This window comes from Gracilinanus agilis, chromosome 4 (genome assembly GCF_016433145.1).
Source record: "Gracilinanus agilis isolate LMUSP501 chromosome 4, AgileGrace, whole genome shotgun sequence".
NCBI classification, from domain to species: Eukaryota; Metazoa; Chordata; class Mammalia; order Didelphimorphia; family Didelphidae; genus Gracilinanus; species Gracilinanus agilis.
This window is the reverse complement of record NC_058133.1, coordinates 35,908,751-35,933,632: the sequence shown is the minus strand read 5'-3', so window position 1 is coordinate 35,933,632 and position 24,882 is coordinate 35,908,751. Positions and strand designations below refer to the sequence as shown.

Below are 24,882 nucleotides of genomic sequence, written 5' to 3'. Positions count from 1 at the left end.
TTCCATTATGGCCTTTAGAACTAAGTAGGCAATAGGCTAAAACAAACAGAAGTCATGATAATATATTTAAAAGAGTCCTTGCATGAGGAAAGAACAGTAAAATAAAACCAATTAGGTTCTTCTCTAGCAGCCTGAGGAGGGAAAAAAAAAACAATTTTTCCCCCTTATATACTGTGATTTCACTTTTGTTTTTACATGTGGAATCATGAAACATATTTTTCCATATTAGTCATTTGTGGAAAAGATCTCAAATTAAAAAAAAAGAAAGAAAATGAAATATAGTGTGTTTCAGCTTGCATTCAGACTCCATCAGTTCTTTTTCAAAGGGCAGATGACATTTTTTATCATAAATCTCTGGGATTGCCTTTGCTAAGAATAACTAGGTCATTTAGTTGTTTAAGAAATATTACTGTCACTGTATACAATGTTCTTCTGGATCTATTCACTTAACTCTGCATTAGTTCCTATAAATATTTCCAGATTTTTCTGAAATCATCCTTCTTGTCATTTCTCATGACATAAAAGTATTCCATCACTATTATATACCATAACTTGTTCAGCCATTTCCCAACTGATGGAGAACTCTTCAATTTACAATTTTTTGCTACCACAAAAAGAGAAGCAATAAATATTTTTGTACAAATAGGTCCTTCTCCTCCCACCTATTTTTTTTTTTTATCTCTTTGGGATACAGACCTAGTAACGGTATTGATGGATCAAAGGATATGCATAGTTTTAGAGTCCTTTGAGCATAGTTCCACATTGTTCTCCAGAATGATCTGGCAGGTACCAAGTGGTACCTCAAGAGTTGTTTAAATTTGCATTTCTCTAATTAAGATTGATGACTTTGATTTCTTCATTTGAAAACTGCCTGTTCATATCCTCTGGCCATTTATCAATTGGAGAATGACTTTTATTTTTATAAATTTGACTTAGGTTCCTAAATGTTTGAGAAATGAGACCTTTATCAGAAATACCTACTGTGAAATTTTTCCTAGTTTTCTTTCCTTCTAACTTTGGTTGTATTTGTTCTGTTTGTACAAAACCTTTTTAACTGAATGTAATCAAACATCCATTTTACATTTTATGTTCTCTATCTCGTTTGATCCTAAATTCTTCCTTCATCCACAGATCTGACAAATAAACTATTTTACACTCCCCTAATTTGCTTATAATATCATTCTTTATGTTTAGATTATGTACCCATGTTAACTTTATCTTGGTACATGATGTGAGATGTTGTTCTCTTCCCAGTTTCTGCTGTAGCATTTTTCAATTTTCCCAATAGTTTTTGTGTTCTTGTTAACAAAAACTTGAATGTTTTGATTTCTCAAACATTAACATACTATGGTCATTTATTACCAGGGTTTATATACCTAATCTATTCCACTGATCCACCACTCTATTTATTAGCTAGTACCAAAATGTTTTGATGATCACTACTTTATAGTACAGTTTGAAATCTGGTACTCCTAGGTCACCTTCCTTCACATTTTTTCATTAATTTCCTTAATATTCTTCACCTTTTGTTCTCCCAAATGAATTGTTATTCTTTTTTCTAGCTCTATAAAATAATTTTTGGGCATTTTGGTATGGCACTGAATAAGTAGATCAATTCAGGCAAAACTCATTTGTATTATATTTGCTTGGCCTATTCATGAGCATTAATATTTTTCCCAATTGTTTATATCTGACTTGATTTGTGCAGGAAATATTTTATAATTAAGTTCATACAATTATGAGGTTTGTTTGGGCAGAGATACTTCCAAGTATTTTACATCATCTATCACTATTTTAAATGGAATTTCTTTTGCTGCTAGGCTTTGTTGGTAACATATAGAAATACTGATGATTTACGTGGGTTTATTTTATATCCTGCAACTTAACATGTTAATTGTTTCAACTAATTTTTAGTTGGTTCTCTAGGATTCTCTAAGTATGCTATCATATCATCAGTTAAGAGTGATAATTTTGTTTCTTCAATCCATATTCTAATTCCTTCAATTTCTTTTTCTTCTCTTATTTCTATAGCTAGCACTTCTAGGGCATTATTGAATAATAATGATAATGGGTATCCTTACAATAATATTTCAAAAAGTAATAAGAAAAAAAAACTAAGAGTAACTTGCCCTATAAAATTTAATATAAGCCTAATGGGGGAAAAAAAGATCTTTAAAAAAGCATGACTTTTGAACATTCCTGATAAAAAGATCTGAGCCAAGTAGAGACTCTGGATTGCAAACAGAGGAAGAGTAAAGAGAAACCTAGAAAAGTAAATACATTAGAGTGACTGGAAGAAACTAAGTGATAATAAAGGTTTTTCTCTACCCGCACTCCCTTACCTTTTACTAGGAAGAGACAAATATCTCTTCAGAATCCTACTGTACTTCAAGGGTCATGGAAAGAGTCCAGTAACAAACAAGGATCCTGGCTGCTTTTAGGGTAAATAACAAATATAGAACCTGGCTGTTTTTAAGAGTGGAAAGAAAAGGGAGTGAAGAAGTAATACAATCGGGAAGAAATGAAGAAGGATGGGAGGAACTTACTATTTTGGACAATTGGAAGGCATAAAGATAAAGAATATCCAAACACAGAAGCATCTGGGGAACCTCATTATTATCTGAGCTAGAATTTTGAACTGTACAGTCTACTATAGAAACAAATGAAGTATAATAATGTTCATTATAAGTTATTTTAATATTGTTCACTGTTCTTTTGTTTGCAGTATCTTTGTGAGAGTAATAATTTAGATACAAATGCCAATTTTATTTAAATAAAAATACCATAGGATAAAAAATAAGAATATTATTCTGAAAAATAAATAAAGATATTATTCTTTAACAGGCTTCACCATATTGCCAGAGGGGTCTGTGCAAAAGATTTAGATAGCAGATACAAACTAGACACATAGAGTGCAAAGGATGGAGAGAATGAGGTTTAGTATATGTGTGGCTCAGTGGATTGAGGGGCAGCTGTGTGGCTCAGTGGTTTGAGAGCCAGGCCTAGAGACTGGAGGTCCTAGGTTCAAGTCCGGCCTCGGACACTTCCAGCTGTGTGACCTTGGGCAAGTCACTTGACCCCTACTGCCCACCCTTACCACTCCTGGGCCAAGGACGGTCCCTAGCCTGGATGAAAAAAGGAGGAGGGTTGGGTGTGGGGCTAGCAACCCCACCCTGTAAAAACTACATCTGCTAAAGAAACTGCAACCTAAAGTAGGGGCAGCTGGGCTAGCTCAGTGGATTGAGAGCCAGACCTAGAGACGAAAGGTCCTAGGTTCAAGTCCGGGCTCAGACACTTCCCAGCTGGGTGACCCTGAGCGACTGTGTGTCCCATTGCCTAATGGTTGTGGCCCTATGCTCCTAGAATGGAGTCCCAGGATAAAAAAAAAAAAAAATGTCTTACAATGCAGAACTCCGGTTCAAGATTATATTCTTTAAGGCAGTAGAAAACCACTGAAAGTCAATAATGGGGGCAACTAGGTGGCTCTGTGGATAGTCAGACCCGAAGACAGAAAGTCCCAGGTTCAAATCTGACCTCATACACCTCCTAGTTGTGTGATCCTGAGTAAGTCATGTTGCCTACTCTTACTGCTCTTCTATCTTGGAACTGATCCCAAGTATCAATTCTGGGACAGAAGGTAAAAAAAAAAAGTCAGTCATGTGTGGCTGTAGAGTAGTAGTTCAGGTGTGGGTAGTAAGAGTCTGGTCCTGGATCCTGGTAATGAGCCCAACATCCTCTCTACTGAGGCCCTGGGTCAAGTCTGTGAAGCCTGGATGCCCTAACTACAAAGCTGGAGGTGATGCTTTTAAGTCCTCTGTTGGAAGCAAGAATGACTGCCCTGCTCCAGAGAGCATCCGAGCAAATTACTCCATGATGACTAATAATATTAGTTACCGCAACACGGTAACGAATCTCTTCATATCCTCTGCCTCCCTTCTCTACCACAGTGGTATAGCTGGCTTTACTTCAAAGGTCCATCTTCATGGGTAAGAAGCATATATTCAGCACTGAAGTATTTATTTTCCGTTGCATTTACACCATTAAATAATGAATCCAAGTATTGGGAATTTAAAAGTCTGCTTCAAGGCAGTTCTCACTGGAGGGTTGGAATAGAAGAAAAGATCTTAGAAAAAATCTTTACTGCTTCTCCTTGTATATTTTCTAAGAGTGACCACCACAAACCATCACTTGATTGCACAGAGGCAATCATATGAGAGGCAGCTAGATGATGGCATAGTGGATCTATTGGGGAACCTGGAGTAAGGAAAATCAAAGTTAAAATACAGTCTTCGATACTTACTAGCTGTGTGACCCTGGTCAAGTCACTTTACCTGCTGTCAGTTTCCCATATGTAAAATGGGGACAATAACTCCCATCTTCCAGGGTTGTTGTGAAGCTAAAATAAGATAGTATTTGTAAAGCATTTTGCAAACCTCAAGGCACTGCATATACTAATTATTATCATTGTCATCATTGTTGTTAATTTTCAAACAAAAATATATAAGAATATTTTTTATTTTCCTAACATTTTCAGGCCATCATGCCTGCATTTTGGCTATTATTCTAATCTCCTCCTCAATAGAGCCTTGGACTCTGCCCTTGTATCTCCCTTTATCTTGGCCTTCCAACCCCCCACTTCCAAATTATGCCCCTCTCTCCCAAGCTCTCCTTCATGTGTTGTTCCCTCCCATTAGGTCCTTGGGAGAAGAGATTGTCTTGCTTGCCCTCTTTACTTGGATTGGTATCTTCAGTGCTAGCACCATGCCTCACATTTATAAGGGCCTAATAAATGCTCTATCAATTTTGTCTCTGTTCAAGACCAGGACTTTGGAACATATCTTTGGATTGGATTTATAAAGGTAAGTTTGTTATTTATGGTTTTCTGAGAAATTTGAGAAACTCGGGTCATAAATTAGACTTTATACCCTTAAAGGAAATAACAGAAACAATTAGTAATCTCTATGTTCTCTTCATGTAGGTTTCAAAATAAATCTAAGGTTATACATAGGATGTGGGTTTTTCTTTGGGAGCCTATTACAGAAAGTTTGTGGTATCAGAAGGGTCATGACACAGTGCAAGGAGCTTAGTCTCAAATACAACTAAAAAGGTTATACTTCTTAAAGTATATTTATTTAATCTTCTATTTAAGAAACGTGGAGAAAGAATATATAGAAGGTTGCCTATAGAACTCTCTTTTTAAAAAAAGGTTAAAAGTAGATTTCTAACATATGAACCTCTATTTTAAATGTGCTTTTTAAAAACGATTCTATCATGAAACTATGCTGAATGGCCACAGAGGCAATTATAATAGCATATGGTAGAGTCACAATTTTTAGCATTATTTTAATGGCATTTCAAATACATACATTAGAAAAAGATTTGAGTCAGTTGTATTTGAAATCTATGTGACTTGTACCAAAAAAAGCAAACGATTTAAGTAAATCTGTGAACCTGGGTAAGTTAGTCACTCTGATTAGGCTCTGCAACATTACTGAAACATCAAGAACAACCACTAAGCCTTTTTTAGTAAGTTTTTACTGATTTGGTACTGCTTTGTAACCAGTCAGCTACCTCGCAGCCACTGTGTGTGTGTGTTTTTTTTTGGTAACACTTCAGTCAATGTGGTAAAGATACATGCTTTGCATTAAAAAAATTAAACAAGTTTATTCAGAACTGTAAATGTGGTAAGTGGTGGCCTTTCAGCGACTTCGTAGTGACTCATTTTAAACTTCCAAAAACACATCATACACGTATCATATACCACTGATGATAAGAGTAAAAAAGTTTCCTGTAATTTAAAAATATGGAGACAAAGGCTAAATGATCTCTATACTTCAGTAACCAGAAGAGACCAACACAGTCATGAAAAGCCATTTCTTTGGGTGAACTAAAGACCAATTTTGAGGAGTGGAAACAAGGAAGGGGAACTAAATATTCTTAGAGCACTGTCTTCAGTTTCTATTAATTTAATTTTTTAAAATTCAGGATTATATTTTTTTGGAAGCATCATTTAAATAGAATATTTTATAATAGGATTTTCCCATCATTTTCATAACTTAAAATATCCTAGAATTATAAAAACTTTTCCTATCAAAGACTCCAGGCAACTCTTGTCAAATGCTTAAAATCAACTTAATCACACTAACTCCTGACAATTAAGCAAATGGACAAAATTGATGCACAAAATTCAATGCTATTATTCTAGAAAGGCTATTAAACTTAGAATACTTAGAACTAATTTTAAAATTCTCACATCCCTAAAAAGCACAGCAAACTTCAGACATGTGAATTTATCATGCACCAAAGTTATTATCATTCATGCTTATTTCAAATATATAAGATTTCAACATTAGCAAATGACTGAAATTAAATATTCTCATTCAGAACAGCCAACATGAATATAGTATGTTAGAAGATGATGTTTTCTTCTTCTATCACTAACTTCCTCTAAAGATAATGATTAGTGGGGCAGCTGGGTAGCTCAGTGGATTGAGAGTCAGGCCTGGAGATGGGAAGTCCTAGGTTCAAATCTGGCCTCAGACACTTCCCAGCTGTGTGACCCTGGGCAAGTCACTTGACCCCCCCCCCCATTGCCCACCCTTACCACTCTTCCACCTAGGAGCCAATACACAGAAGTTAAGGGTTTAAAAAAAAAATAAAGATAATGATTAGTGATGGTTGAGGTTAGGTAATGGTGAACATTTTTATAGGTCTTCATCATAAACAAAAAGCTAAAAAATTTTTCTAGAGCATGGCAGGATGTCAGTAAACTGCCTATATATATTTAATGGTTCAAAAGTCCATTTCCCCTGCTATGGGGTTGGCGCCTGGCTAGACCAGGAAAGTTCATCAACTTCACAGGATTCCAGCTGGAGATGAGTCAGCCCTGTAACACTGCAGCCCAAACCACGACAACAAATAAGAGGCTGCCTGAAGAGTGGCCAAGTGTCCAGAACTGCTGGACTCGTCCTTGACCGGAGCACATTTCAGGCAGCATATGCAGTTCTGGGCACCACATTTCAGTGAGGATAGCAACAGAATGGAGAGTGTCCAGGAGGCTGGTGAAGGGACATGACTCAGGACATCGGTGTCTTACAGGAACGTCAGGGGAAGTGTGAAGATGGGATTAAGTCTCCCCTCTCTATTCCTTAGATTTTAGCCACCAGGAATGCACACATCCTCACTTGTCCTCAAGTAGGGGGGGGAGCTCTACAACCCACCACCCACCTGTGCTAGTGAGTGACAAATCAAAAACAACTGACCGCCCCCTGGGCAGTCTGTGGCAAAGTTAAAGCTGCCATTGGTCCACATAAAAGTGGGAGGTAGACACAGGAAGTGATGCGAAGGATTGCCTTTAAATATGGTGGTAACTTCCTTCTGAGGAGTTTTTTCCTCCTTTGAACCTGGCCTTGGAGGATCTCGGCTTGAGACCTCAGACTGCTTCCCTTTGGACTGCCACATGGGTGAGTGAAAAGGCCGACTCCCTTTCCTTGGCTTTTCGGGAGGCACCAGTCTCCGGAGAGTCCCCTTGTCTTGGAGGAGGCCTCGTGGCTAGAAGCCTTGTTATTTAACCTCTGTGCCCCCTTTGCTGGGGCCTCTGAAGCCCTGCCTCCTTCAAAGGAGGCCAGAATAATTCTTCTTCCTTCTTTCTTCTTCCTCCTCCTCCTTCATTTCCCTTGCTTTCACTCTTTCTATTTATAAATAAACTACCATAAAAGTCTTTCATTTGGAATTAAGTACTTAATTCCTGGCGACCATACTCTTAAATATTCAGTCCAAACATAATTTTACCCCTTACTGTTGGAAGGGAAGGAGAAAGGGAGGAGAGGAAAGGAAAGAAACATTTATTAAGTGCAGCACTCTGCTAAATGCTTTTACAAATATTCTCTCATTTGATCCTCAAAACAAACATGCCAGATAAGCGCTATTGTTTTCCATTTTAGAGATGGAAACTAAGGTAAATAGAGGTTAAGTGACTTGCCCAAGTTTATATAGCTAGTTAAGTGCCCACAGCCAGATTTGAACTCTTCCTGATTCCAGGTCCAGTGTTCAACCTCTTATGCCACCAATGGCTTCTCTATATATGCTTATCTAGAAGAGAATACAGAAGGGACATGATATCTCTCTTCAGATATTTAAGGAGGGGAGCCAAGATGGTGGAGTAAGGAGTGCTCTAAGCTTGCCTAACCTACCCCCAATGATTACAGAAATAACAAAAACACTTCAAAATGAATCCTGGAACAGCAGATCAAACAAAGAAGACAGAATGAGGCAGTGCTGTGTCCAGGAAAATGTGGAAGGACAGCAAGGCGGTCCATTTTGGTGGAGTGAGATGGGAAAATGGGATCCAGCATGCTGGTGTGAAACTCAAGTGTGATCCAGGGTAAGCAGCAGGGAAAGAGTGCAGCCCAGCACTCTGGCTGTGGCAGGAGAGGGTGGAACCCAATGTGATCCAGCACGAATGCCATTTGGAAGGAACAACTGCAGATACCCCCCACCACAGCAGGCCAGGCAGCACTCCCCAAGAAGTGTTCCCTCCACAACCCAAGAGGCAGTCAAGTCGAACCTAGGATAACCTGGGGACAGTGGGGACAGTACTCCCTCTAATCCAAGAGTTGAGCTGAGCTTCAACAATAGGCAAGAGCAAAAAGACAAAGAAAAAGCCCAACCCTAGAAAACTATTTCAGTATCAAGGAAGACCAAAATGCAGGCTCAGAGGAGGAAAGGAATGCAAAAATGGATATGGGTGAAAGACTATTAGGCCCAAATGAACTGGAAGGGTTCCAAAAACAAATGAGAGGCAGATATAGTAGGAGATATCTTCTAGAGAGAAACTGGATTTGTCTTGTGTGGCCCCACAGTACAGAATTTGGATGGAGGGAAGGAGGGAAGAAAGGATGGAAGGAAGGAAGCAAGGGAGGGAGGGAGGGAGAGAGAAAGAAAGAAAGAAAAAGAAAGAGAGAAAGAAAGAAAAAAGAAAGGAAAGCAGGAAGGAAGGAAGGCAGGAAGGCAGGAAGGCAGGAAGGCAGGAAGGAAGGAAGGAAGGAAGGAAGGAAGGAAGGAAGGAAGGAAGGAAAAGAGAAAAAGAGGAAAATTTAGGTTGGATAAAGATGGCCTTTGTTGGAGCTATCCCCAAATGAAATGGGCTCCCTCCAAAAGTAGCAAAGTTCCTCAGTGGAAGACATCAAGCACAAAGCTGGATGAGCACTGTCAGGCATGGAGTAAAGGATCATCTTACTCAGATGTGGTTTAGACTGGATGGCCTATGAAATTCCTTCTAAATCTGAGATTCCATGATAAAGGCAAAATATGAAAATACATATATTAATACATAAAGAAATAGCTCTAAATGGAAGCTCTAAAATTGATGCATTTTAAAGGCAATCTTTTAAGAACCAATGTTCCTTGGTTAATTCAGATGATAAAAAAACAAACCAAAAACCACTCCAGGAGGTCTAAAATAATTTACAAGATAGTGCAGAAAATAAAGAACATATAAATGGGCACAATTTAGAATAGGATGTTTGATAATAATGCTGATGTTGGTAATTTGATAATCAGTAATCATCCTTTCACTGTAATAAGTTAAAAGCTAAAGTCTGATCAATTCCTTTCCTTCATCAAGCCTACAGTGATCTGGAACACTAATTTAAACCTAGTTCCCTCATTCTATGTCAGAACAGTATTTTGAGTGGGTGTTACTTAAACCAAAAACAGTTGGGAGTATTGCCCTGCTGAGCCATTCCTAGAGGTCATTCCCTGGACAAAGACATGAAAGCTTATTGGAAGGGTGAAGAACAAAAAGTGGGGAACATATAAATGTTCCTAAATTTAGAGTTCCCCAAAGTCTGTAACTAAGCAACAACTGTTTTGTACAAAGTGTTGTAGATATCTTTAACTTAGTTATTATGAGTCAGAAATCTCAACAAGTTTTTAGCTTTCCCCCTTTTAAAACTGTTCTAGGTGGGGTTCAGGTCCCAGCTATGCACCTGACCAGATGGCACTCTGTATCTTAGCTTCTTTTTATGGATAATGGATAAAAATATAGCCTCCTACAGTGATGTAAAACTATGAGGGTAAATAACAGGTAAAACACACTGAATTTCACCAAAAGAAATGAGATCAACTCCCCAATGACTATTTCCCCACCAATTCAATGGCTATAAATTGGAGATAGGATTGTCAGATTTAATTTGAACTAAAAAATTATAGAACCTAGGAGTCAGAAGGGATTTTGGAGACTATTATCTTTACTTGAAAAAGAATCCTTTCTGTAGGAATCTCCAACCAGGCTTTTTGGTTTTCAGGTTTTTCTTGAAGACCTCAAAGCAGGGAAAAATGCATTCCTTACCAAAGCAAACCATTCCACTTTTTGGAGAGCCAGTAATTGTTGGCAAGTTTTCCCTTATAACAAGCAGAATCTGCCTCTTTGTAAATTTAACCCATTTCTCTTGATTCTGCCCTTTGGGGCTAAGCCTAATAGTCTAATTTACCTTCCTTGAGACAGCCTTTTAAATACTTGAACCTAGGCATCATGTCTCCTCTTCCCCAAGCCAATCATCCCTTCATCAAACCTCTAACCAATGGATTTATTACCACCTCATTGGAATGTGCTAGCTTATTTGTGTCTTTCCTAAAATATGCTATGTGAGACTAAACATTGTTCAAGATGTAGCTTGACCAGGGTCCATTTATTTTCCTTGTTCTGGATCCAATCACTCTCTGATTGTTGCGTAGGAAAAGTAATGTGGGTTTGTAACATTTCACAATGTTAATTCATACTGAGTTTGCAGTCAACTTAAAAGTGTGAGATCTTTTTCAGAGAAACTGCTGTCCCTCTATATTTCACTTTTATTGTTCCTGTGAAGTTTAACTGCTGTGACTCAAGCATAAAAGGTCACATTTATCCCTATTAAATTTTATCTTTTTTCTAATCAGCATTGCTCTAGTGATCTTTTTGACTCAGATTCTGTCATCCAATGTATTAGCTATTCTGCTACAAATTTGACAAAAATGCCATTCATATTTTCATCCAAGTTTTTGATAAAAAGATTGAACAGTATAGGCCAAAGTCAGATCCCTGGAACATTCCAGTGAAGACCTCCCTCCAAGCTGATATAAACTCATTAATAATTCTTCTTTAGGTCCATTTATTCTACCCATTCCAAATTCACCTACGTCTTATCATATAGCTTACACTCTTCTACCTTATCCAAAGGGCAACACAAGAAACCTCCTTAAATGTTTTGATGAAATCCAAATACCACATCTTTAACATTTCTCCTGTCTATCGGTTATCATTATCTTGTCAAAAAAGAAAATAGGGTTCCTGTGGCCCGAGCTTCTTCTTGAGGAAGCCATGCTGGCTTTTTGTGATCAAAGGGGAAACAGCACAGTGGTCAGAAGGCTGTCAGTAAGAGTCAAGAAGACCTAGGGGAGAGCCTGCCTCTAGTGTGCAACAGGCAACTGGCCGTTTAGCCTCTCTTCTTTGCTGGACAGACCCGACATACCACCTTCTGGCCTCAAGTATCTGGAAATAAGGGTGGGTCAGCATTGAGATCCACAAACTCTCTCCCCAGGGAATGGAGAAAGGAAAAGGCTGCAAGGATGGTTTGTGGGAAGGAATTTCCACTCTTCAAAGAAATTCTCATTTGGCCAAACACTTGGGCTCTGCTCCCCACTTATGCAGGGATGCCTCGGAGGATCTAGCCCCAGAGACATCTCTGCATAAGTGGGGAGCAGAGCCCAAGCTTTCTGGAGTATTCAGTATTGTAGAGAGAAAAAACAGGGGTGGGGAGGGGAAAGAGATAGAGGTGCTAAACCTACCGGAACAATGAAAGTCCTGAGGCTGGCAAATGAAAGAGTAGGAAAAACGGAGAGGGCAAGTGCCCAAGTGTAGCTGTTTCTTCAGCCCCTTGCTTGCTGTCACAAATATCCTCACTTTCCTGGGCCCCCTCTACTTGTCAGGACCCCCTACATTTCCATGAAGAAGAGCTGGATTTGATCTTAGAAAAAATAGCAGGCGTTTTTATATGGTAATTTTGTATATCTATTCTGTATCTATATCTACCACTCATCATGTGCCCGGCACACCATAAGCTGGAGGCTCAGAAGGTTAGAGTACTGGGCCTGGAGTCGGAAGATCCAAGTTCAAATCCAACCTTAAGACACAAGCGATGTGACTCTGGGCAAGCCACTTAACTACTGTTTGCCTTAATTCACTAGAGAAGGAAATGGCAAACCACTCCAGCATCTTTGGCAGGAAGGCTTCATGGCCAGCGATGGTCCAGGGGCAATAAAAGTCAGACGTGACTGAAGAACGAATGTGCCAGGCATGCACTAAATGTATGTGACACTAACAATACAAAGAAAATGGAAAGAGTTCCCTGTTCAGAGGAGTCTGTAACATACAAACACATGGGTAAGTACTGTACAAAGAAAATGGAGGGGGGAGAACTAAGAAATGAGAGGAATCTGGGAAAGCTTCCCAGAGGAGGAAGCATCTGAAATGAGCTGGGCAGGGAGAGGCAGTGCTGAGGGGGATGTGAGACATCCTGGTCACCAGACAGGCAGCCAAGAGATGCAATGGCCAGTTCAGGAAATGGCTCCTGGATTTGTCTGGCTAAAGTACAGGAAGATTTAGAAAGGGAAATGGAGGAAATAAAGCTGGAAGAAAAGGGGAGGGCCAGATTGTATGAAAAGGGCCTTAAATGCTAGGCTAGGGAGCTAATATTTTATACCGGTGATGGGCAAACTCTGACATTATTCTTAATCTGGCAAATACAATGAGTAGGACACAATACAATGAAACTTTGAAAGAGTTGCCTTAGAAACAGACTGACAAATGAACATTTCCTTTCCTTTGGCCCCCTCTTTAAAAAGTTTGCCCATCACTGTTTTACCCTATAGACCAGCAGTCCTCAAAGTATGGTCCAGGAACCCTGAGATTGAAAATATTTTCACAACAAAATGAAGATAGCTTAATTTCAAATGTGGTAAATAGCAATAGTTTTAGCCCACATAAACAAATGCTTTTAGGAATCCTCAAAAATTGTCAAAAATGTAAAAAGATCTCGTGACCAAAATGTTTTAGAATCACTACTCTAGATCAGGGAGTGACATGGCTGGCTGGAAATGGACTGGAGAGGGAGAGGCTGGAAGCCGGAGACCAGTTATGAAGGGAGAGCTATGGCTGGGTGGAAGGAGTGAAGGAGACAGAAACAAAAGCTACTGAGGATGTACGAGTGATAAAGCGTGGTGATGGCCAAAGGGAAGGGAGGATCGTGAAGAAGAGGGAAGGATCCACTGTGAAATGGCAGTGCCCGTGACGGCAAGTCTGAGAGAAGAGAGTGGACTCACTCTGGACCAGTTGAGTCTGAGATGCCTGTAAGACATTCAGGGAGAAGCAGGTCTAGAAAGCAGTTAACAGGACATTCCTATTCCTGGATGTTGTCTTGTCCCACATGAAATAACAGAAACAAGGTCAGGAGAACAAAAGGACTGAGATGAGTGTCTTTAGTCAAATACTAATAATTTTCTAGGAAAGAGTACTATCCCCAAAGACAAGGATTAAAGATGCCTAGAAGAGGGTGGCTATCCGTACCAAAAACTCCAGAGAAGCAGTAGAGCAAGGGTCAGCAACCTTTTTGGCCGTGAGAGCCATAAACGCCACATTTTTTAAAATGTAATTTCGTGAGAGCCGTGCAGTGCTCACAGTGCTGCTCCTGTAACAGCGCCTGAAAAAAATGGGCTTTATGGCTCCTGCAGAACGAGCCACATCTGGCCCTCAAAAGAGCTAGATATGGCTCGAGAGCCATAAGTTGCCAACCCCTGCAGTAGAGGATCAGGCCTGAGGAAAAGGCATTGGATTTAGCACTGAAGAGATGGCTGATCGTGTCTACCAAAGCAGTTTCTGTTGCATGATGGGGCTGCATGGGAATGAGAAGTGAGTGCAAAGGAAAGAAGTGGAGGCAGTCAACACAGGCAATTATTTCTAGGAGTTTGGTAATTAAAGGGAGGAAAGTTATAAGGTGATATCTTGAGTTTATGGCAGGAGCAAGTAATTCATTTTTTAAAAAATGTAATTATTCTCCTTCCCCTCTTTCAAGCACTCTTTATGTACTATCTTCCTTCATGAAAATGGAAGCTCCTTGAGGGAGGAGACAGTCTTATTTGGTAGTAGTTATATCTCTAGCTCACAATGCTTAGCACATAGTAAATATTCAATATATGTTCTATCTCTATTAAAAAAAAGGTTCAATAAAGCATTTTTTTTAAAATGTACAGGAAAGAATAGAATGAAGTTCAGAAGGAAACATAGATGAACAAGACAGCTTTGAAAATAACATCTTAAATTTATCATATGCTTAAAGAAAAACCAAACTGCATGCAACAGATTTGAGGTTTCACACAAAATTATCCTTTTTTTAATACTATTTTGTATTTAGAGAGGTTCATCTTTAAGTCTGTGAAATTTAAAATGGAAAAAAAAAAAAAACAACTCAACAAATTTCTAGTCTCCACACTGAATGGAAAAAACTAAGACAGGCCTCTGATCATTACAGTGACAGTGCCTAGAAATTCTGGATTCTGGAGACCTGCCTTGCCCATGAAGCCCTGCATATCCCTCCTGACTCTTGGATTCCAGTCCTTTTCTAATGGTTTTATCCCACCACTTTCAAACACAGAAATCACCTTCAAATCAACTCTAGCATCCTGAAAAGTGAGTTATTAAACCCACTCATAAGTGCTTTATTGTTATTGGTCACATTAAATGAAAGAATAACTAACAAATTAACTACCTTAACTGAGTTTGATTATTTTTTACAACAGAAATATAATCCCTTAAGAGTGTCTTGTTTTCACTAAAACATCATGTGATCAGCAAATATTTGCTTTGAACTTCCATGGACATTTTAGTTAGTGAAAAAGCCAGGATGAAACCCAGATAGCCTGTATTCAGATCCTCTTACTATATTTTAAGAAGGTAAAGAAGTGTGTAGTGTATTTTGAAAGAATCTTCATCAAACTAAGTTTTCTTTAAAAATAAAATATCTTTAATTTTTTATATATAAAGTAATATAATAATGTTATATTAGATATAATATGATGCACATATTATATATAAAATAATATAAAATATAATTTAACTAAAATACTTTAATTAAACATAATAAAATTGTAAAATATTTTAAAAGAAGTAGTTTCAGTTATTAAAAAGGATGAGAATTTAAGGGGGATTGTATAATTATCCTAAATTTTAAAATCTTTTAAAGCAATTTTTGGAAAAGAAAATCGTCAACACCCCAAATCAAGAAAGCGAATCTTTTGGAGAAGATGTTATAAGGATGCCTACAGAAATGACACACTGCATCATGAGATCGAGAGTGGACTTTGGAATATAATGAACTGAACTGAAGGGGGTTGAACATATCATTTATTCTGAATGTAAACTCTTATGCCAAAGGGGAGTGTCCCAATTGGCTTTTTGTCAATGCATCTATCAATCATTTTTCTTTTCTTTCTTTTCTTTTTCTCTTTTTTTCCCTCTTATCCCCAAATTGCTGTAATTCCCTCTTTGTAAAGTGCAATATTTTAATACGCTTCTAGTAAGAGAAGCTTTAGAGGTATAAGCTACATATGTGGAATGATTCTTCGGGGAGACCTGACATGTTCATCTCCTGAGAAACCCCGATGAGGTGATTTATGCTGGTCTCCCAAAGAATCGAAGGGGAAATTGTGTGAAGGGAACACCCCTCCCGGGATCACGCATTTGGGTCTGACTGCGTCTCTGTGCTCCGGCATGGGTTACGGGACAGGGACGTAGGCACGTGACCCGGAAAGGATCAGGGTATGGATCTGGGGTAAAGGAAAAGCTTTAAAGAGGGGGTTCCAGGAAGTGGGAGCTCTCTATTCGCTCGGGTACACGGTGAAAGAAAGGTGGCTGAGAGAGCCACGTGGAGAAGCACTCAGAAATGGGCTTTTCTCTCTACCTGTCTGCCTTCTCTTATTCAAGTAAATGTTAATAAATTCTATGAAAATTAAAGACCAGAGTTTGATTTAGTTTTTAACAGTTTCAAACTTCACTTATATGGAACGCCTCATTCCTAATTAGGCCAAATAAATGCGTCATTAATGTAAACTGCGGTACCTCATTACAGAACATGGATGTCCATGTGAAAGTGACCTAAGCAGGAACAAGAGAAAACGCTGTCCTCTCCCAGCACACTGGCTGCTCCCCACAACAAAACGACTAGTGAGGCCACGGGGCAAGCAGGGGCTACGACTGGAGTCCTGACCGTCGGATGCCAATGGCAGGGCTCTTCGCAGTTCATTGCTACTCCCAAAGTGCACTGAGGAGCCTTTGAAAATATCCAGATTTTGCCTCCAAACATAGACTTTGGGCTGATCTAGCTATTAATGCCTCCTGCCCCTTCTGCTATATACTTATAGAAATCAAGTATTTACAATACTCAGAAGTCTGTCAACAAATACCAATTGCTTACAAGTTTCATTTTAAGGATGACATTCAAGAGCACATTGTAAATGAGGCTCTGGAAAATACAGGCTAATAAAGCAACCTCTCTCTTCCTCAAGGTGGATTTGTACTAGATATCAGAAGAGCAAAGGCCTACAAAGATTAGAAACACAAAAGTCCTTCACTGAAGACAAATTCTCCCCCTGGTGGAACTTAAAATGGACATACTGAAATATTTCTAAGATGAAAAATAAAACACATTTTGGTATTGGTGGAAGTTCAAGAATAGCATGTTAAAAACCTAACAAAAAATAAAATCATTATGAAACTTCTTGAACTACAGTCTTTAACTGTGTTTTTATTACTAGTAAATAATATTGATGGGATAATAAATTGAGAATGTGAGACCTTATACTTTCTTTTATAAAATAATGACCATTAAACTTATTTTATTTTATTTTTAAAACCCTTACCTTCTGTCTTGGAGTCAATACTGTGTATTGGCTGCAAGGCAGAAGAGTGGTAAGGGTAGGCAATGGGGGTCAAGTGACTTGCCCAGGGTCACACAGCTGGGAAGTGTCTGAGGCCAGATTTGAACCTAGGACCTCCCATCTCTAGGCCTGGCTCTCAATCCACTGAGCCACCCAGCTGTCCCCATCATTAACTTTTAAATAGAAGATTTAGAAACCACTTTTCCTCACTTAATCCCTATTGTCTAGCCCTCATTGTTCTTCTGCCTTAGGACCAATACGCACTATTGATTCTAAGATGGAAGGTAAGGTTTTAAAAAACAAACAAATTCACTTTCCCTCAATAATAAGTAGTCTCCAGGAAGTATTTAGTAAAGTCAGCATTTCCATGACTGTATCACAATCACAAATTTCATTTAAAGCTCCCATCTTATTTTTCTATTGGTAATGACATATAAAAAAATGTGAAAGGATGTAATAAATTCATAGTCAATTTTCCTATCTTAGAACAGTAATAATAAAGAAAAGCATTTCATAAGCGTGACAAAGAAATCATTACCATTCAATCAGTTCAAGTGCCAAATTATGTGATGTTTTGTGAAAAGTGTTCTAAATAAATATAAAATGATACTTCCATAGTCTTTCTAAATTGTAAAAGGGTCTTATCTTTATATATAATCCAGATTAAAGATAAGGGAATATGTCAACTGAGCAATAAAAGCCGAATGAATTTTGATGCAAAAAATTTAAAGGATCCATTTTTACCAAGAAAATAGTTGAAATATGATTCAAGGATAAAAGGGGGTTTGGGGAAGGAAAGAGAGTTTTATATTAAATAGAAATGGCTACAGACTAGATTTTGTTCAGACTAGATAAAAAGAGAGAGATAAGAACAAATTTGTGACTTTTTGAAAATGGGAAGTCAAAGAGATGTGCTTGTCATACTTCCTAGGAAAAGTACATGGTTTAGCTAGAGGACCATGGCACACAAAGCTTAATACATAACAAGAGTTCAGTGAAAGATATTCTCTGCAAAAATAAGAAGAGATGGATCACAGTAGCAGCAGACAGACAAAGGGAAGGAAATTCCTTCCTTAAGGAAGAGAATAGACATTTATTAAGTTCCTACTATATAGATATGCCAAGACCGTGCCAAGTGCTTTCCACATACTATCTCATTTGATTCTCACAACAACCCTGAGAGAAGGTGCTGTCATTCTTTTTACTTCACGGAAGAGGAAACTGAGGCAGGCAAAGGTTAAGTGACATAGCTAGTAAGGGTCTGAGGCAGGATTTGAAAGCAGAGTTCCTGACTCCAGGCCCAGGGCTCTATCTACTAAGCTACCTAGTTTGCCTTTGTTTAAAACCAGGTCAGAAAATTTGTAAGCTATCAGATAAAGAAACGACTTTGCCTAGATGAAGAATCTTCGACTTAACTTGGCTTTACTATAAGAAAGATGTCTGCTATGAAAAATTGGCAGTCAGAGTCAAGAGTAGTAATCATCGCACCTTCTTCAGTTAAACCACTTTGTTTTCTTGAATTTTCCACACAGGAGGATAAATTAGGTTTGGAGAACAGCACTGCTATTGACATGCTACGGTCTAACACAGAGAGAAGGATAGGAAGGGTTCAAGAATATAGGCTAGGAAAGGGCACATTCCATTCCCTTCCCTGGGTACCTGGATCTCCAGCTCTGCAATATGTTGTCGCAGTTCAGCCACAGCTGCAATGCTGTCTGCTTCTCGAAGACGGACTGCCATGACTTCCTCTTTGTTCTAAGAGAGGGAGAAAGAAATGAAAAACGTCCACATTTGTCTTTCTGAAATCTGTTCTCATTTCAAATAGGCCACAATCAACCGAATTTAGAATGTGCCGTGCTATTGTATTGGAACAATCATCTTTATGCCCCTTAAATAAACTTGGATGTTCATCTTGATAGTTTTCCATAGTTGCAGTGAAAGCTGGAGGAGAAGTCAGTCAGGTCACAGAAACAGGGGCCATCGCATTTGAGACCATCCCCTTGTCCTCCAAACAGGAAAACAGGCGGTGGTAATAGGTAATAAAGCTAACATGAGCAAGGCCTTCTTCCCCCAACCCTAGGCTACTGTGTGTTCTACCAGTGAAAATTAGAAATGCAATTTAAAAAATTTTAATTTTTAAAAAGCTTTTTACATTATAGCTGATGTAACACAGTAACACGGCAAAAGAATTCTGACAGTTCACTGTGAAAGGACCTTAAATTCACAGGCCTGTTGTTTTGGAATAGGTCCTCTTCCCAAAATTTAAGTTTATCTGTTTTGTCAAAACAAAGTTGAGATGGCATCTGCCTAACTTGGGCACGTGATGCAAGGGCAACACTCAGAGATCAACAGAAATTATTACCCAGACTGAAAAGACTTAAAATATAGCATCTAAGTAAGGCTTTGTGGGTCCATTAGAGACATCACTTAGAACATACTTCACAGATTCAGTGAACTAAATGAACTAAAATTTTTGACTGTTGCCAGTACGCATTGTTTTGAATATGTTCATTTCATTGACACAAAAAATCATTTTCATTAAATTAAACAATTACTGACTTCATGATAAAACTTATTTTGATTAATAAAATGCGAAGTAAAGCTTTTGACAAGTTGTAGTAATTTTAGCAACACTGTTACAAGAATAACAAACTCAAGGGTTCTTAACCTGGTGTCCATGAACATCAGGGGCCTATGCATAGATTAGATTTCAAGGAGCTTGTGAACTTGGGTGAGAGAAAGATTATACCTCTATTTTTAGTAATGTCTAACTGAAACTTAGCATTTCCTTCGATTATGAATTATTTTAAAAATACTATCCCAAGAAGGGGTTCGTAGACTTTCCCGAATGCCAAAGGGATCCACGACACAAAAATGGGGAAGAACTCCTACTTTAAGCATCTTTGAGACATGAAGAATAGCATCTTGGTTCCAAGGCTTGGCTGGGTCTCTCTGGGCTTGTGCTAGTAAATTCTAGGAATGTTGGCAAGCCTGTTAACTTCTACTTCTTTATTTTAACATCAGTATAAATGCCACCAGCCTATTCACTTAGTAACAAGGGCTACTGAGAGAGCTGTGAAAGATTTTATACACTGACTCAGAAAAATGCAAAATGCTACACAAATACAAGGTCTGAAATTACATTTGTGAAAATTAAAACTGAAGCAGAAAGCCCAATAAAGTCATACAAGTTAAACTGATGTAACTTCATTGAATAATTTTTTGGGGAAAAATTAGGTAAGTTCCTTCCCAAAAGGCTAGTCTTTAGTGCATATGAATTTCAGCATCCACAAACAGATTTCTGGCATTGTAATTGTAACAGTTATACATATTTATAAGGATGTAATTTCATCTCTGGCTTTTAGTGACACTGATAAACCACTCGAGCTTTACTCGGGTTTGCAATGTCACCAGAACTAGTCGATGGAATTACAGCTTTATATGCACCACTGAAAGTCTGTTATTTTCTTATCATAGAACAATAAAACTGGAAGGAATAGCTAAGGGTCATCATTCCCTCCTCTATTTCTAAGTAGGACTACAACTATAGCTTTCCAGGCTGAAAAGATTAATATCTAACCTATTTCTTAAAAGATTCCACTGGCCTTGGTAATCCATTTATAAATGCTAAAGTATCGCTCACTGTCATGTGCATAGATATTTCAGAAAATAATTTGACTTCCACACCATAAAATTTCTTACTTTCTTTTAAAAATAATTTTTTTCTGAGAAAGTTAAATGAGAAATAAGATGAAAAAAAAGTTGTTGTCCTGGTGTGGACATGCACAGATTATCTAACAAATTATGGACTTCACAGAACATTTATTTATATTTCTATAGATAAAATATTTTGGTATCAATTAGTTTGGCATAGTAAATTGTGAGCAGGTCTTTGAGTCTGAAAGATCTGGATTTCGCTCTTATCCAGGCACATATACTCTCTTTGTAGCTGTGGGCCCTCACTTAACCCAAGGCAACTTGAAGATTCAAGTGACAGTTGCCTATCTGCATTAGTGAAGAGACTTTCTTTACTGGGAGGTAAAATCACAGTTTAACAAATCAAAAAACTAGTATCAAACTACTATTAGGGAAAAAAGGATGTACATTCACTGTGAAGTTCTTTAAGTTTGTGTTAAGTTTCAGGAGAGAATATATATTTTCACCTGCTGAGTGAAATGCTAAAGGCATGAGAAGCAGCAGCTGGGCTTAGCTGATGGACAGCTGGACCCAAATCAGACTCAGACTATTCTCTAGGACTGGGGACTCAACTTATTTGTGCCATACACACCCCTTGAGCCAGAGGAAGAAGCCTTTCTCAGTCATGTTTTTAAATGCAAAAAGTAAAATATGTCGGATTACAGAGGGAACCAACTATATGAAAATGTATTTCCCAAAATATTACAAATTCAAGTTGAAGGTTCCCAGTGGAAGAGCTCCTGTTCTAAGACTTCACTGCAGAGTGGCTGTTAGTCTGGATTGAGTAGATCTTCTCATCAAGAGTTAACCATTCCAATGAAAATCATAGGTCTGGTCCAGGAATTGATGCAGAGTGAAAGGAGTAAAACCAGGAGAACATTATATACAGAACCGCATACACTGTGGCACAATCAAATTAAATACATTTCTCTACTAGCAGCAATGCAATGATCCAGGACAATTCTGAGGAACTTATGATAAAGAGAGCTATCCACATCCAGAGAAAGCTGTGGGAGTAGAAATACAGAAGAAAAACAACTGCTTGATCACATGGGTTGATGGGATATGATTGGGGATGTAGATTCTAAATGATCACCCTAATGCAAATATTAACAATATGGAAATAGATCTTGATCAATGACAATGTAAAACACAGTGGAATTGCACATTGGCTATGGGAGGTGGGGTGGGAGGAGAGCAGGGAAAGAACATGATTCATATAACTATGGGAAAACACCCTAAATTAAATAAATAAATAAACTTAAAAAAAAAAAAAAACGAAAAAAAGAAAATCATAAGTCTGTCTCCCCACTCCACCTCCAAGTCCCCTCAAATGATAGCAGGCTGGCTAAAAGATCAGCATCCTTCCAAGCGGGGCTGTTTTAGAGTTTGTGCGAAGTCACTAGTTAAACTACAGTCTTTTTGATTATGGCTAAAATAGAATATAATAAATTGGTGAGGAGTAGGCATGATGTTTAAAAAATTACTATGGAATAATTAAAGGCATTTCCTTCTGAGCTTTAGTTTTACTATTCGAGGTCTATACACTTTGATAAATTACAATCTTATCTATACAGATGACCCTTAGACCATAACAAACTGCAACCCATTTGTATTTTCTCAGTATAAGTGATTCTTGTCTACATCTTTCCATCTTTCAATATTTCATGAATTCCAATGTGTCCTTATGTCCACCTGTAACTCACTGGTTGCTACAAGTCTAGTAAAGGTTTCCTTTGGCATTGATGGTATCTTTTGCACCTCCAATCCCAAGTTTTTGTTGGTATTATGCCAGATCGCCCCATATCCATTATTTAGCTTTCTGGAATACAGGTTCCTTGAAAGTATGGAATGCTTCACTTACTGGGTATATATCCCTAGAAAGCAGAAATTCAGTTTTACATTGATAGGAACAACCCAAAGTGTTTCTATGATGTCCTGAAGGTTATTTATAGGCCAAAGACCTTTGATGCATTTCAACCACTCAGCCTGGTTGGAGCCACACTGATCAGTGACAAGACAGATGGGCTGAACACTGCTATAGTGTTCTCATGTCATCAATCAATGCTGAAGCCACTGACCATATATCTCAGGTGGAAGTTAATCCCTTTCTAGCTGAACCTTGAACTGAAGAAGAGGTTTGGAATACCATTAGGCTCCCTTCATATGGCAAAGTGCCTGGTGCTGATTCCATTCCAATAGAGATTTACAAGGCAGGGAATCCATTGCTCACACAAAAGCTGACTGAAATCTTCCAGGTTAAGTGGCAAGGGGAAGCTATCCCCCAGGAGATCAAAGATGCCTCCACTGACCACCTCTATAAATGAAAAGGATTGGCCTTTGTCTCTTTCTCTCTGGCACTGCTGGCAAGCTCCTTGCCAGAGTCCTCCTTAGTAGGCTGATCCTTTACCTGGAAGATGGTCACCTACCTGAGAGCCAATGCAGCTTCAGAAAGGGCCAAGGAACAGTTGATAAGAATGTTTGCTGCCTGACAATCCAGGAGAAACACCAGGAGCAGAACAGAGATCTATACATAACATTCTGACCAAGGCCTTTGATACTGCCAGTCATGAGGACTTGTGGAAGTTCATGGCAAAATCTAGCTGCCCAGAGAAAATCACCAGTACTGCACGCCAGCTCCGTGACAGCGAGTTTGCGTGGGTTCTGGATAAGGGACGATGCTCTTGCTCTTTCCCAAGCACCACTGAGTGAAGCAGGACTGTGTACTTGCTCCTGTGCTTTTGAGCGCTATTGTCTGATGCTTTCAATGAGGTCCAAAATGGCACCAAGGTCAACTACCTCACTGCTGGTAAATGACTTAACCTGCAAAGGCCATAAGCCAAAGCTAAATGGAAGGAGACTTTCTCTTCACAGATGATCGTGTGCTCAAATGAAGCTCTAAGACTGAGAAAGAACAGAGCATGGATCCATTCGCTGGCACTGGTGCTAATTTTGGCTTGATAATTAACAACAAGAAACCAGCTTCTCTCCCAGCCACCACCAAACCACTGGTTAGAGCAAATAGAGAAATTCTAAATGCCATGGATGAGTTCACTTCCCTTGGCAGTATACTTTCCGGGATATCCACGTTCTTATGAACGTAGATAATGAGTCTGATGCCCATTGCCAGAGCTAGCTCAGTGTTTGGGAGGATCCGAAAGAAAGTGTGGGAGAAAGTATTAGGCTGCCTATTAGACTAAAGGTCTTCAGAGTTGTGCTGACCTCATTGTTTTATGCCTGTGAAAGTTGGATAGTATACAAGCACCATGCCAGAAAATTGAATCACTTCCATTTGACTTGTCTTAGGAAGATTCTGAAGATCATCTGGCAAGATAAGGTAGAAGCTCTGATGGTGATGCTTCTAAGATAAGCACTGATGGATGATTAAGTTGATGGGCCAGCTGATCCATCAGGTGGGCACTTCCTTAGCTGGCACAGAGCACAGCACAGCAATCTTGCCTCATCTGGTGTAGCTCTTGTCCAGGACCTTCCATACGTCCTCCATTGAGGATCCTCCCAATGAATGTCATAGAATATTTCCCAGAAGCCAGTGTAATAGGTGCCTAGACCATTAGCTCCCACTGCTGCTGCTGCTTCTAGACCTGCTCATCACACCTTCTGCTCCCACTTAACCCTACATCATTTTCATAAGTCACTTTGGGTAATATGCTGCCGCTTGCTTCTATCTACCTGGTCACTGCTGTTTTAGGCACCTGCCATTCTGATTCTTCCATGATTGTGTTGGTCTGGACTTTGTAGCCATCAAGTGTTACCTAGAGAATACTAGTTTTGAAAAAAGGGCTTTTGTATAGGGGGAGGGAAGTGATCACTGCAAGCACTGCTCTGCTGCCCAACTAGAATACAGTTCCTTTTTTTCCTCATCAGTTCTGGTTTAGGTGACTGCCAGCAGGTGTTATTTATGGCATTTATGCGGATGAACTAATTCCCAGAACCATCTAATTTCATGTCATGATTAATGAAAGAAATAAGCATCTTTCATCTGTTTGAGAGTTTCCCTGAGAGGGCAATGAGGCAATTTCAAGTGACATGAGACCTCATTGAGAAGGGTCCAATAAATGTTCTGGGGCTTGATGCAATCAGCACAATGTAGTCTGGAAACTCACCATCTACGGGGAAAACCATTCTTCTAATTAGATGCTAAAGAAGGACATCTTCAATGGTACTGGTTCACTTTTGGTGAACATATACTTTTGCTTT

At 38.8% G+C, this 24,882-nt stretch overlaps 1 protein-coding gene across 1 annotated transcript in view; it reads right to left on the bottom strand.

Moving 5' to 3' along the window:
- The window catches only part of EVI5 (ecotropic viral integration site 5), a 143,844-nt gene that overhangs the window by 45,561 nt on the left and 73,401 nt on the right, over positions 1–24,882 (bottom strand). The window contains exon 19 of the mRNA XM_044674835.1: positions 18,628–18,723. Coding sequence (XP_044530770.1) covers positions 18,628–18,723 — 96 coding nt within the window. The remainder of the gene's footprint in view (positions 1–18,627; positions 18,724–24,882) is intronic.